The sequence below is a fragment of the Crocodylus siamensis genome, chromosome 6, assembly GCF_052110815.1.
Source record: "Crocodylus siamensis isolate JL-2025a chromosome 6, ASM5211081v1, whole genome shotgun sequence".
Lineage (NCBI taxonomy): Eukaryota > Metazoa > Chordata > Crocodylia > Crocodylidae > Crocodylus > Crocodylus siamensis.
Window position 1 is genome coordinate 11,119,646 of NC_143400.1, and position 13,516 is coordinate 11,133,161.

General features: G+C 64.5%; 1 protein-coding gene across 3 annotated transcripts; it reads left to right on the plus strand.

The window, feature by feature from the left end:
* Nucleotides 1–66: 66 nt before the first annotated feature.
* On the plus strand, nt 67–13,445 carry CRTC2 (CREB regulated transcription coactivator 2). 3 transcript variants are annotated; one of them, XM_090051106.1, is made up of 14 exons: nt 67–291; nt 2,690–2,791; nt 3,271–3,387; nt 3,583–3,644; nt 5,961–6,029; nt 7,939–8,042; nt 8,379–8,408; nt 8,710–8,792; nt 9,137–9,186; nt 9,299–9,543; nt 10,152–10,837; nt 11,509–11,757; nt 11,921–12,125; nt 12,389–13,445. In XM_090051106.1, exons 1-14 carry the CDS (start codon nt 100–102, stop codon nt 12,589–12,591), a joined length of 2,397 nt encoding a protein of 798 aa, XP_089907232.1. In that variant the 5' UTR covers nt 67–99; the 3' UTR covers nt 12,592–13,445. The 3 variants fall into 3 exon arrangements, with proteins under 3 accessions (XP_089907232.1, XP_089907230.1, XP_089907231.1); XM_090051104.1 differs by having other exon boundaries at nt 68–291; nt 10,152–10,591; XM_090051105.1 differs by lacking the exon at nt 5,961–6,029 and having other exon boundaries at nt 68–291; nt 10,152–10,591.
* Nucleotides 13,446–13,516: the final 71 nt, after the last annotated feature.

Here is a 13,516-nt window from a genome sequence, read left to right on the forward strand (position 1 = left end):
GCCCGGAACTCACGCTCCCGTCGTGCCCCGCGGCGCGGCCTGGGCCCTTCGAGCGGCAGCGGCGGCGGCGGCGGCGGCGGAGCGGCCCGAGCAGGGAAGATGGCGGCGGCGGGCGCGGGCGCGGGGGCCGGGGCCGGGGGCTCCGGGGCCGGGGCCGGGCCGGGTTCCGCTGCCGGCGCCGGCGCCTCCAACCCGCGCAAGTTCAGCGAGAAGATCGCGCTGCAGAAGCAGCGGCAGGCGGAGGAGACCGCGGCCTTCGAGGAGGTGATGATGGAGATCGGCTCTACACGGGTGAGCGGCGCCGGATCGGGGCTGGGGCGGCGCTGCCATGGCAACGCGGATGCGCGGGGGCTGGGCCGGGCCGGGCCGGGTCGGGCTGGGGCTGCGCAGCGACCCCCGCTCACGTGGGGCCCGGGGCCGCCCGCCGCGGCCGGGCACAGGCCCCCGGGGAGGGGCCGCGGGCAGGTGTCCCCGCCACGTGCTGGGCCTGGCCTCCTGAGCTCGGGCTCGTGGGGTGCTGAGGCCCAGGATCCTCCACGAGCTCGGCGGCTGCGCCCCCCCGGCAGCCTGGGACCCTGCCCTGAGCCGCGTCCTGGGCTCCGGACAAGGCTCCCCAGCTCGCGGGACCCCCCACGGCCCCCATCCCCGTGGAGGCAGCCACGGCTAGACCTCCCGGTCCCGGGTCCTGGCTTGGAGCTCTGCACTGCACCGTGGGGCCGGGCTGGAGGGGGGGCGGTGGGGGAGGCAGCAGCTCCCTCCCACGCAGGTGGGTGCGTGCTGGGCAGGGCCCAATGGAAGCTCTGCAGCTTGCCCTGGAAGTGGCAGCAACGGTTTCCCGGGATGTGGGTCACGGCAGACACCTTCTTGCTTCTTGCGATGAGGAAGTTGCTGTCTTCCACAGAGGGGCAGGCCCTTGCCTGGCTGGAGGGGCTGTCAGGCTTCGCGCGGGGAATGTGCCGGCCACGGGAAGGGGGCTCAGGCTGTGCCGGTCCCGAGCAGGGCTGGCTCTGCAGTTGGCCCTGGGACTGCGTGCAGATGGCAGCATCCCCGAGCGGGTGTCTGGCAGACCCGTGGCCGAATTGGGCATTGTCACACTTGATCTTGGTGTTGCTCGTGTGGGCAGAGTGGTGCTGGCTCCTTCCTAGCCGGGGCACTGATAGTGGTGTGGTGTCTGTTGTGTGCAGGGCTCGGGGCAGTGTGTGCCCCTGCCAGAGCTGTGGCTGGGCCCTCCCTCTCTCCCCCCACAGCCACGATCTGGTGGCCAGGAGGAGAGGGTCTTGTCCAGGAAGCCGGCTCACCCCGCAAGCTTGTGCCCTGCTCAGACCTGTCCTAGCTGCCTGTGTGGCCCCAGGGGGCTGGTAAGGGGCTGCTCCCAGGGCACAGCATCCCTACTGGGGATGTGGCATCTGCCAGGCCTGTCCCTTGCCCTGCAGCTTGATGCCCTTAGCATGGGGGCCAGGTGCGGCCCCTGACCTGCATCAGTGCTGCCCAGCTCTCCTGTGACAGGCCGGGGGCAGTGGCTTCCTAGGGAGCTCCTTGCCCGGGGTGCCCTATGTCCTGCCCCTCTGCTGGAAATGGTACCACAGGCATTTGGTTTCCTCTGGGCTTCCCCCTTCTGGGCATGGACTCCGTTATCTCCAGCCTGTGGTTTTGCAATGACTCCCTCCTGCCAAACTTCCCCGCCCTTGCCTGGCCTTGATTTTGGGCTTCCACTGACAGTGGATGTGACCTCAGCAAGCCCTTCTGCTCAGCGAGGCAGAGGGGGTGTTGAACAGGGGTCCTGGGCTTGGGGGCCACCACAGGGTGTGGAGTGCCTACCTCTGGGGACCCCTGCTGGGCTGGAGGGGCACACGAGGGGCTAGGGGGTCAGCTCCTCAGCAGCAGAGGGCCCAGCTGGGCTCTGGACTTACCCATACATCTGGTCTGGCTGGAGGTGGGTCTGGGCTTTGGATCTTCCTGTGCCAAGATGCTGTCTCCCACTTGTCGCACAAGGGAGTGAGGCTGGGCCCAGCCCTGGATGGAGCCTCCCTGCAGGCTCGTTCCAAACAGCAGGCCCGAAGGCCAGCCTGTTATCTGGCTGGCTGGTTGGGTGGCCTTCCCTGGGGCTGGGGGTGGGGTCTGGCTACACAGAGCTGGGCCTCCTTAGTGCCATCTGCCTGCTCCGCATGCACCCCTCTCCCCATGCTGCCCCTGCATGCCACCCTGGGGCTCTTGGGGCCACAGCTCTGGGAAAGGATGTTAGCCTGTGTGCCCAGGAGCAGAGCAGGCTTCTGCATGTGGAGCTGCCTCCCGACCCAGTCCCACTCTTTGGGTAGCTTCCAAAGCTTAAAAGTGGGAATCCCCTGTTCCAGCTGCTGCAGGCTCACCAGCACCATGGGGAGGCAGCTTCAAGGGGCTTGTGGGCAGGCCCGGCACAGGGTGCTGCCACCTGCCAGCCAGGGGTCAGGATGCCTGGATTTCCTTCCTGGCTCTAGGAGAAACTAGAGCTGCTCTCAGGCCCTCTGCGGGCTTGTCTATTGATAGCTGCATGGCTGGGCCATGCGGGTACTAATGAGAGGGCCCAGCCCAACTTCCTCTTGCTGAATGGGCAGTAGGGGGCAAAGGCACCTGCAGCAAGGTGGTCCTGGGGGGCAGCCTCACGTGCTGCATTTTGTGCACTCTGACCTAAGCCCCATCCCCTCTTGTCCAGTTGCAGGCCCAGAAGCTGAGGCTGGCTACCAGCCGGGGACCCTACTACAGTGGCTCGCTGCCCAACGTCAACCAGATTGGAAGTGGTGTGTCTGAGTTCCAGGTGAGCGCTCTTGGGCTCCAGGGCTCCCGCATGGGCATGGGCAGGCTCTACACAGTCTGCCACTGGCAGATTCCCCTCCTCTCCCAAGAGCACACCCAGCAGCAGTGAAGGGCTGGAGGTCTTCATGGAGGGGCTCTGGGCAGGATCATGTGCTGCTGGACCTGGCAGCGTGGAGTGAGGGGAAGGGGCAGGTCTGGAGTGAGCTGTGAATTCCAGCCTGGGGAGGAGGTGCCTACAGGGCAGGACCCAGGACTCCTCTGTCTTCCTGTGGGGCATGACACTGCTCCCTACATCCGCGGGGCCTGGAGCTGCCATCCGTGGCATATACTTGTTAGGAGTGGAGAAGAGGTCTTTTGCAGGTGTCTTGGCAATGTTCCTTGGCAGAGACGATGGGAAGGGGGGGCAGCAGCTCTTCTTCTGCTGTGGCCCCCACCTCTGTGGCCATGCCCCCTTTCTGACACCCCCTTGTGTCCTCGCAGGGCCCCTTGCATTCGCCTTTGGACTCGGCCCGCAGCACGCGGCATCATGGCCTGGTGGAGCGGGTGCAGCGGGACCCGCGACGGATGATGTCGCCCTTGCGCCGATACATGCGGCAGATATCCTTTAGCATGTGTTGCGGGGTGTGATGGTGCTGCCTCCTCCTGTGTACCTCTCCTCTCTGGGTCTTGGGGATTAATGTGCGTGAGCAGAGTGCTGGCTGGGGTCATGTGCTGATGCACTGTGCCTATGGCCCATTCCCCTCTTCCGCCCAACGCCACTTCTCCTCATGTGGTCCTTGACTCTGTATTCACATTGACAGCTCTCCCTACAGCCCAGCCTATCTGTCACCCCCACCGGAGCCCAGCTGGAGGAGGTAAACCCCGTACCTGCGTACAGTTCAGGGGCAGGGTCTTCCCTCTACCTCCCATCTGTCCCCTGGGGCCTGGTCCCCAGTGCCAACCATGAGGCTTCTGCAGTGCAGGTGCTGGGAGCTGCCATGCTGGTGGGATCCTAGCTTGAGGAACAGGCCCCTTTAAACAGGTGGTTCTTACTTGGCGTGCTCCTGGGGCAGAGGTGTCCTACACCGTCACTGGTGGTGGTGGGGATGGGTAGCAAGGACCAGACATAGGCTCCCTGGGCACTTTCCATGGTGCTTCTGGGCTTTCTGCTTTTGTGGCTCCCCTTCCTCCCAAGGGGCTTTGGCTTGACCCTGGGCCTTGAGCTCAGAGTTGCTCACCAGAACCTCTGCCTCTCCCAGGTCAGACCTAGCGTCAGGGTCTCTCTGGAAGCTGAGCGTGGGGTAAGGGCTCAGGCAACCCCCTGTGTGATTCTGGTTAATTGTCCCTGGGCTGTTTGGGGCTCGTAGCCCTGGGGAGGGGGGTGACAGCGACCACGCCACTTGTGTGAGCACATCTGCTGCGTGCAGCTTTCTTCCCTCACAGTGGTGTCCAGCACTGGAGGATAGGTCTTTGCGTGGTGTTTCCTCCCCGGAGCTGAGCTCTGCTTCATTGCCAGGGCCCAAGTACTCCTTCCCTGGGCACAGGAGGGGGTGCAGCAGGTTCACGCTGTGGTCATGTTTGGGATCCCACAGCCTGCAGGGAGGGCCAGGGGTATTCTGTTGCCCGGAGGCTGCTGCATGAGACTTGGCTGCCCAGGACAGGTGGTGGGTGTAGGGGGTCCAGAGTTGGAGATAGCAGAGCGGAGCTGTGCTTGGAGCCTGTGCTGCCTGGGGTCTCCAGGAGGGCAGGGGCCACTTACCCTGTCCTTGGTGGCTTCCAGAGTGCTGCAGAGCCACCTGCTGCCAACTGGGGCCTCTGCACTGAGTGCCCCGCGGCTACTCTCTTCCCCAGTGCTGCGGCACCACTGCCAATGCCCTCGAGAGCCGCCAGTGCAGGCATGAGGAGGCAGCACAGTTACCCCCAAGAACAGCTGGGGGCTGGGTCAGTGGAGGGAACCAGACGCTGGGGCAGGGAATTGCCACCAGGTGGCCTGGCCCTGTTAGGAGCAGCTGGGGCTGCTCTGCTTCTCCCTGCCCAGGTGCCACGGACAGCACCTCAGTGAAGTCTTGCTGCTGATTCCCCCTGATCTGCACTGCTTGTTTCTTCCTTGAAAGTGCCACCTTCGATCCTTTCTGTACTATCCATTCTCTGCCTGTCCCCCGAGCCCCTTGAACATGCTTTGCTCAGTGCCTGTCCTGCTACTCTGGGCAGGAAGGGAGGCAGCCAGCCCTGTGAGCCTAGGGGAGGGGGCCCAGGGCTGTGGGGTCCTGAGACAGCGCAGGGTGTGGGACAGGGTGGCTGGCGGCCTGAATCTCACTGCCCTTCTTTTTTTGGATTATCAGCCTCTTCCTGCCTCAGTTCTGCCTTAGTGCATTGGCTCAGGCAGCCTCTGCAGTCCTGGGGTCTGCCCCACTGGGTCTTTGCCACCCCAAAGCCCCAGCTCAGAGGCTTAGCTGACAGGCCAGGCCCAGCACAACTTCCCACAGGGCAGGGGCAGGACCCCCCCCCCCCAGGCTCAGGTTCTCCACTGAGGCTGGGAGCCAGGATGGGGCTGAGCATGTTCCCTGCTGTGTGCCCAGTGCTGGGGCACCAGGACCCTTCTGTGATCCCATGTGGGACCGTGTGGCTGCCCTAAACCAGGAGCTTCATCTCCCAGGCCCTGGTGAGGGCAAGGGCAGGGGCATCTCTGAAGTCGGGCCATGCTAGCAGGTCTGGGCTGTGCTCTGGCCAGGCTTTACCGTGGCAGGGCTGTTCCTGCCTCACTGACTCTGCAGTTCAAAGCTTTTTTCTCTTCTGGGAGCTCAGGATAAAAATATGGAGAGAGTGCCTTGTTCCTGGGCGTGTCCCAGGGGGCTGGGGTGGCCAGGCCTTGCTGCCTTGTTTGGGATCATCCAGCCTTGGGCAAGCCCGGGCTGGGGCCCAGAGCTGAGTGCTTGGGTGTTGGTGTCCTGGGAACTGGGGGCAGGATGTGGCTTCTTCAGGTCACCCTGCCTAGTGGGACCCAGGGGTGCTGGAGGAGCAGGCAGAGCAGCAGGGCTGTCCCTCCTCTCCCCTCCCTTCTGTTCCCAAGCCTTCTCCCTTCTGTCCCTCCAACTGCGGGTCTCTTCCCTGTCACCAGTCCCCTCTCTGCTGTCGGGGGCCCTGGCCTCCCGCTCCCTCTCCGAGTAACCCTGCTGTTTTTTATTACAAAGGACCATGCCCTGGGGTAACTTCCCTATGGAGAAAGGACATTTGTTTAGGCTGCCTTCAGCGCTCAACAGGTGATTGATTTCCATTCCCTTCTCTTTCTCTACCTTTCTTTGAGCCCTTCTTGCCCAGCTGCCCTCCAGGCTTCACCTGGCGGTGGCCATGACCCCTGTCCTTCTGTGGCTTCCACCAGCTGAAGACCTGAGCCAGGGTTTGTCCCCTGCCCACAGGCCCATCCGCCGCCCCACTCTGGGCCTTAGTGGCTGGGCACATGCTGCAGCCCTGGGCCCTTGAGCCAGCACCAGCCTGAAGTCTGGGGGAGTCCTGCACAAATCTGAGACACAGGCTGCAAAAAGGCTTTAAACCTCCGGGGATGGGGGGAGGGAGCGTCCTGCATCTGCCTCAGCCCAGCTGTTCCCATGCCCCTCCCCCAGCACTGAGAAGGCCTGGCCCTCTCCCAGAGCCTGCCTGGACTGGGTCCCATCCCTTTCCCTGGCCTGGTGCGGGGCTTTGCTGATGCCAGTGAAGTGCCTGTGTCTTGCCCAACTTTTGTGGAGTAACAGGCTGCCTGGCGCCACCGAGCTGAGTGCAGCTGCCCTGAGCCCCATAGCCGGAGGGCTTAGTGGCATCCCCCACCCCTGCTGCTTGCTGGCTGGGATACCAACAGGGGTTAGCCTTGTTTGCATGGAGCCAGGGCTCTGTGCAGACGCTTCCATCCTGGCCCACAGGCCCCTCTGCTGACCTGCAGGTGGGGTTAGGACAGGAGCGTGTCACCCATGCTGCTGTGCTACTGGTGTGTGATGGCTGCCGGCAGGCTGCCTCAAGTGATGGGCCAGGTTGGCTGCATGTGCTGCAGCTGTAATGCCCCATTTGCTTCCAGGGGTGAGCAGGCCTTGCTCTGACGTCATTCCTGTGCATCCCTGGGGCTTCGTTAGAGGCACCTTCCCCTGAGCAGCTGGGTCGACTTCCTGCCTGGGAGCCAGCCCGATGAACAGTATCCCCTTGTGCCGTCCCCTGGTACATCATTAGCTCCAGCCTTCTTACCTGCCCTCCCCACCCCCCTCTGGCTCCTTGGAGCACTGTGTGCCATCTCCCCAGCTGCTGGGGGAAGGCCCCTGCCCCCACTTCACTGGGGACGCAGAGCCCTTGAGGCAGCGCCACCCCTCCAGCTATCAGGGCACTGGGAGAGAGGGGGCCTCTGGTGTCTGTCCAGTCCCGTCGTTGTCGTCCCATCCCATCCTGTCCCCCCGCTCCCCCGCCTGACAGGACAGCCTTATGGAGTCTGCACCCTTTCCCCCTGAAGCAGGGGCCTCTGGGCTGCAGCAAACCTCAGCTTCTCAGGGGAGGTGCTCTCACTGCCTTCCAGGCGCTTGGGAATGGCCCCACGGGGATGGGCGGGGAGAGCCCCATCCACAGCGACCTGGGCATTGGTTCTAGAAACAAGCAGGCGACTGGAGCCAGGCAATGACCATGTGGGCCTCGAGCAGGGGGACAGCAATTGGCCTGGAGGCTGGATCCCGTTCCTTCCACCCCCCTCATGACCTCCTCACCTTGTAGCAGGGCAGGTTCAGAGATGCTGGAGGGTCAGTCAGGGGGTCTTTGCCAGACCTGTGGCCAGTCCAGTGCAAGCAGCACTCATGTCCCCACTCCACCCTGCCCATGAGACCTGCCCCAAGCTGTCCCTGCGCTTCCAGCCCCCCGCGTCCCTGCGCTGCCCTGTCCCAGCCGCCTGCTTGTCCCTTATTGCTGCCCAGTGCGGCTGCAGCTTGCCACTGCCCAGCACCCTGCCCCCTCATGCCACATCTGAGAGGAAGTAAGCAGCAGAATGTGCCAGTTGCATCTGGCACGCCCCTTCATTATGGGTCAGTGGGGCCCTGGTCTGCTTGGGGTGTGCAGCGCCACAGGCAGGGCAGGGTCGGGGGGTGCATGCAGACCCTCCACCTCCCAGGCCTGGCTGACTGGAGCCACCTCTTTTGCCACCAGAACAAATTCGGACTCGGCGCTGCACACAAGCGTGATGAACCCTGCACCCCAGGACACCTACCTGGGCCCTTCGCAGGGCGCCCCCCCACCCAGCCGCCGCAGCGGTGAGTACCCCCCACCCCCGTGCCCTGGGCTTTCTGCCTGAGGGCATCCACCAGGGGTGGCCAGGCCCCCCAGCTGCCTCCGGTAAACCCACGCAGCCCCTTGGGGCACCAGCCTGAGTGCAGGCTGAGTCCTCTGTGCAGCTTCATCTGCCCCAGAGAGCTCCTGACCCCTCTCGCACTGCTGTCCTGGGGTTTCTGCCTCCTTGCCTGCCCCCTTGGCTGGTCTACTTGTGTCGGAGCATGTGGCTGTGCCCCATGCCTGGTGTGGCTGCGCTGGCTGCTCAGTGCCAGCAGCCCCCAGTGCTTCTCCTGACCCTGTCCTGCCCCCTCTTTCAGGCTTCCTGGATGGGGACTCTGACAGCAAAGGTAAGTGCCTGTCCCCCACACTGAACTCCCCTGAAAGTCCAAGCAGAGAGGCCCCCCTGGCATGCATCCTGTGGCTCAGGGCAGGTCCATTGGGGAGGGGGCTCTTGTTTGGGCAGGCCGGGTGCTGTGGGGGACACTGCACAAGCTCCATTGATACCCTGGGGGCAGTGTGTCACTCCTGGGAGTGCCCATGGATCACCTTGGCATTCCTGTGCTGCTGGTCCTGAGTGGACCTCAGAGCACTTGGGGGCTGGGCTGGCCCCACCTCAGAGGCCTGATAAGTGCCTCCTCCCCTCGCCAGTATTTCTGTTCCAAGTGCCTCCCATTGAAGAGAACTTCCTGGATGACAACAAGCACTTACTGAAGCCCTGGGACACCAAGAAGGTGAGTGTGGAGTCCCAGAGCCTGCGGGGTCTAGTCTGTGCTGCCCCAGCCCGGCCAGGGGCAGGTGGGCAGGGTGGGAGGGCCCCAGCACAGCCTGCACTGGTGAGCAGAAGGTCCCTGGGAAGGGACGGGATCAAGGCCATGGCGCGGTGCAGCTTGCGCGATTAGCCATTGCTGGAGCCATGGCCACCTGCTTCCTGTCTTTGGCGTGTTGCAATGTCCCGTCTCTACCTCTTTCCTGCTCAGAAGCTGCAGCTGCATGTGCCAGGGGTGGGGCATGAGAGCAGCCAGAGGTCTGGCATTCCTGCCCTAGCTGAGGTCGTTATCTGTCTTTGCTTTCCCAGCTCTCGTCCTCCTTGGCCCGTCCACGGTCCTGTGAAGTCCCTGGGATCCAGTAAGTGGCTGGGCTGGACCCAGGTGTCCTGGCTCCCAGTCTGCACCTCTGATTAGGTGCCCAGTGGAGGCAGAAGTTCCCCCTTGCTGAGTGGCTCCTCCGTCTCTTGCAGCATCTTTCCATCCCCGGACCAGCCCACCAACATGCCCCTCGTTACCCCGGCCCTCAACACGGGCGGCTCCCTCCCGGATCTGACCAACCTGCACTTCCCTTCCCCGCTGCCCACCCCACTGGACCCTGACGAGGCTGCCTACCCCAGCCTGAGTGGGGGCAACAGCACCAGCAACCTGGCCAACACCATGACGCACCTAGGCATCAGCGGCAACATGGGGCTGGGGACGGGCTACGAGTTGCCAGGTGAGGGCCCTGTGCTGCTGCTGGGCACCGGAGGCAGCCGAGTCGGGGGCACCGCTCCCTGCCAGAAGATGACCTGCCCTGTGGATGTGCAGGCCAGGCTGGGCCCTACCGGGTCTTGCCAGGACCCCAGGGTAATCCACCCAGGCCACGGGGGTTGGCTAGAGCCTGGAGCTGCAGGGGCGCGTAGGGGCTACACTCTGCATCCTGGGTACACAGCTGGGACATAGTGGGAGCTCTGGGGTCTGAGGGCTCCTCGCTTTCCACCTGGGGATGCCCTTGCTGGCCACCCCGAAGGCCGCTGCGACCTCCACCTGCTTCTTGCCCTGCCCCAGCCCAAGGGGGAGTTTCCCTGGTCCGGGGTTTGGGGGAGAACAGGGGCGCCCCTTACAGTTGTATCAGGGCCTGGCTAGGCTGCCCTGGGTCGGACCCTGCTGCCCGGCCCCAATTCCATCGCTGGCCTCTGTTTTCTGTTGCCGCCTCCATCGTCCTGGTCTCCCGTCACCTCCATGCCATCCAGGGCTGTGGGGGGGCTGCGGCCCAGGGTGGGGGTGGGGGGGGCGGTGGCCGTGGGTAACGGTGGTGTCTCTTCTTTTCTTTTGTCCCCACAGGACTTACCTCACCTATGCAGAGCTCCCTGAGTGCCCCCTCCCTGCAGCCCTCGCTTAGCAACCCCAACCTGCAGGCTGCCCTGGGCACCCAGCCCCTGCAGTCCTCCCTCAGCAACCCCTCGCTGCAGTCCTCGCCCAGCAGCTCCTCCCTGCCCTCGTCCCTCGCCAACCCCTCGCTCTCTGCCTCCCTCAGCGCCCCCTCGCTCCCCACCTCCCTGAGCAGCCAGTCCCTGCCGTCCTCGCCCGGCAACCCCAGCCTGCAGTCCGGCTTCGGCAGCCCGTCCTCCTACGCCCCCTTGGGACAGGCGGCCCTAAGCACGTCGCCCCGGCGCCGGGTCCCGCTCAGCCCCCTCACCCTCCCCGCGGGCGGCGAAGCCAGGAGGCAGCACCCCAAACAGTTCTCACCAACAATGTCACCCACATTGTCCTCCATCACCCAGGTATGCATGATCCATCGCCGCCGCGGCACTGTTGCCCGCCCGGCGCCCCCTCTGCTCCTCTCCTCCCTCCGTCCTGTCTGTCGTTTCCATCCTCATCCTCCGTGCAATGCCAGGTGGCCAGGTGGGGAGCCCTGGCTGGGAGAAGGGGCTGCCCCCTCCCCGCCGTCTCGGGGCTCCCCTGTGGAGCTGGATTGGCTGTTAGGGGCAGAGGACCTAGAGCCGGTGCCTGCCGCATGGAGCTGGCAGGCAAGAGGCTCGGAAACATCCTTCTCCCCATCCCACAGATCGGGAGCTGGAGGGGGGCCTGGGGTAGAGCGGGCACTGAACACAGGTCTCAGTTCCGTCCACCTGGCTGAAAGTGAGGAGGGGGCTCGGGGGGGGGGGGGGGGCTGGCAGGCTCCAGGGGATGTGCCTGGGAATGGGGTCAGGCCGCCTCTTCCTGCTTCTAAGTTTAGATCAGTGGGAGCCTTTGCCCTAACCCTGCCTGGCTGCGGTGATCCCACCTCCCTGTTTGGAAGGTGGGGCAGCCTGCAGCGTCTCGGGAGGGGGAGCATGGTTGCCTGATAGAACTCATGGCCTCAGGATCTGGAGGGCAGGGGGGCTGGGCACTTCTGGGGGGCCTGAGAGCATCTCTGGCTGCACTGCAGTCAGGGCTGAAAGCTTCCAGTTGCATGGCACAAGCTGGACCCTGGCAGAGTGCGCCGGGGCCCTCACATCTTCCTCCGACTGTTCTCAGGGCTGCAGTGGGTTGGATCTGGCCCTGCTGGGCAGTGTACTCCCTCCTTCCAGGACAGGGAGATGCGTGGGTTGACTGGTGGGACCACAGCCCCAGGGGCCTGGTCTAAGCAGAGGGGCCCAATCCTCACCAGCCTGCACGGGCACCTAGCTCTGACTGCACGTCTTGTGTGTGCCCGCAGGGAGTGCCGCTGGACACCAGCAAGCTGCCAGCCGACCAGAGGCTCCCACCATATCCCTACAGCCAACCCGGCATGCCCCTGCACCAGCCAGGGCAGCCCCCGGCACGGCACCCCCCACCCCAGCAGCAGCAGCAGCCACCGCCCCAGCCTGCCGTGCCCCCACAGCGGCACTACGTCCCACAGTACCAGCCTAACTCCTGTCTGCCACAGCAGTACAGTCAACCACTGGGAGACTTCTGCCTGGGCAGCGTGAGTACTGTGGGGGTTGGGAAGCAGCAGCTGGGTCCTGAAGTGCCTCCCCGAGCAGGTGGCAGTGGAGCCCAGGTGTCTGGGCTCCCAGGAGCTGTGCCCCAGAGGGGACCAGGCTGGTCTAAGGGGCTGTGGAGTAATCTGCCCCGCCATGTCTCCGCAGTTTGAGCAGTTCAACATGGAGAGCTCCATGGGCAGCCTCCCGTTCAACAACAGTGGCTCCTTTGCCGAGGAGCTGGGTGCCTTAAACTACCCCTCTGGCGAGAGCCTGCCGGGCGGGGGTGGCTTCCATGACCCCCACGTGCTGAACCGCCAGAACCTGAGCAACTGCAGCCGCCACGGCGCCATCCCCAACATCGTTCTCACAGGTGAGCCCTGGCGGGTGGCCGGGACTAGCGGGCCAGCGATGCCACACCACAGCAGGCCCCTGTGGGTGCAGCCAGGGCTTCTCTGGGCTGGGCTGACGCGGGGCACATTGGCTGGGGCAGTGCCAGCCCCTCTCCCCAGAGTGCCCCTGGGGCTGCCTGAGGGTGCTGGTGGCTTGCAGACCCTCCCCCTGCCACCCCTTCCCTATGATGCCCGGTGTGGGATACCTCGGCCTGGCTCTGACCCCTCCCTCTGGACCCTGCAGGGGACTCTCCACCTGGTATCTCCAAGGAGATTGCAACGGCGCTGGCCGGAGTCCCTGGCTTCGAGGTGGACACATCCTTGGGCCTCGAGGAGGATCTCAAGATCGAACCACTCACCCTGGACGGACTGAACATGCTCAGCGACCCCTATGCCCTCCTGACCGACCCGGCCGTGGAGGACTCCTTCCGCACGGACCGGCTGTAGTGGGGGCGCCGGCTGCCCGAGGGCACATGGCAATAGAGCAGGGAGGAGGGGAGAGAGCAGTCTTTGCCAACATGGCAAACAAGCTGGATGTCCAGGGCCCTGGTGAGCCAGCCCTGTCGTCTTTGCGGTGAAACACCCCCAGGCAAAGGGTGGCAGCTCCTGCCCGCGCTGGGGCTGCAGGCATCGCCCAAAGCCAGGCGAGACCGGCCCTCACTGTGCTGCCCCCACCCCAGCCCAGGGGAGTCCAGGGACGCCGGGGCCCACAGCCTCGTGGCGCAGGGGTCTCCCAGGGCGCCTCACCCCCGAGGGCAGAGACTGCAGCCCCTCACCCTGCCTCTGGGCCGGACCTTCAGGGAAGGGAACAAGCCCGGGGCCACCCTGGGCTCTCCTCCCCCACGGCAGGGCAGGCCCGGGGGTCTCCGTCCCCAGCTCTCGAGCGAAAGTCTTTCCACTGAACGCGCACGTGGGCCGCCAGGCCGGCCCTGTACATAGCCGCCCCTGTGCCCGGCTTGGGCTCTCCTCCTCCTCCTCCTCCCTCCCTTCCTTGGTTGTTTTTTGTTTCTTTTTTTTTTTTTTTTTTTGCTAATCATCATGTTTAAAGAGAAAATTGACCCCCGTCTTCCCCACTAAGCCGTGTAGCCCCCGTGCACCCGCCCGGCCCTGGCTCCGGCTCCTGTATAAAGCACTTGTAACTTTGGATCCTTGTCTGTCGTGAGGTCACGTCCTGCGTCGGCGCTGGGGAGGGGGCGCCCCGGGGCCCCCCTGCCAGGGAGGAGAAAGCCAGAGCGATTTATTATGATTAATAATTATTATTATTATTATTATTTTTTAAATATATTCTATGTTCATTAAGAGCCCGGCGTGTCTTGCGTGTGGGTGACTTCGGGGGGCTCCGGGGCGGGGGCTGCGTAGTGCCCCCCCCGGC

Bases quoted from the DNA above. Each gene is read 5' to 3' on its own strand.
- CRTC2 (XM_090051106.1), top strand. From the start codon at position 100: ATGGCGGCGGCGGGCGCGGGCGCGGGGGCCGGGGCCGGGGGCTCCGGG. The intron at 2,792-3,270 runs GTGAGCGCTCTT...GTGTCCTCGCAG, and splicing joins GTGGTGTGTCTGAGTTCCAG to GGCCCCTTGCATTCGCCTTT. The intron at 3,645-5,960 runs GTAAACCCCGTA...TTTATTACAAAG, and splicing joins CCGGAGCCCAGCTGGAGGAG to GACCATGCCCTGGGGTAACT.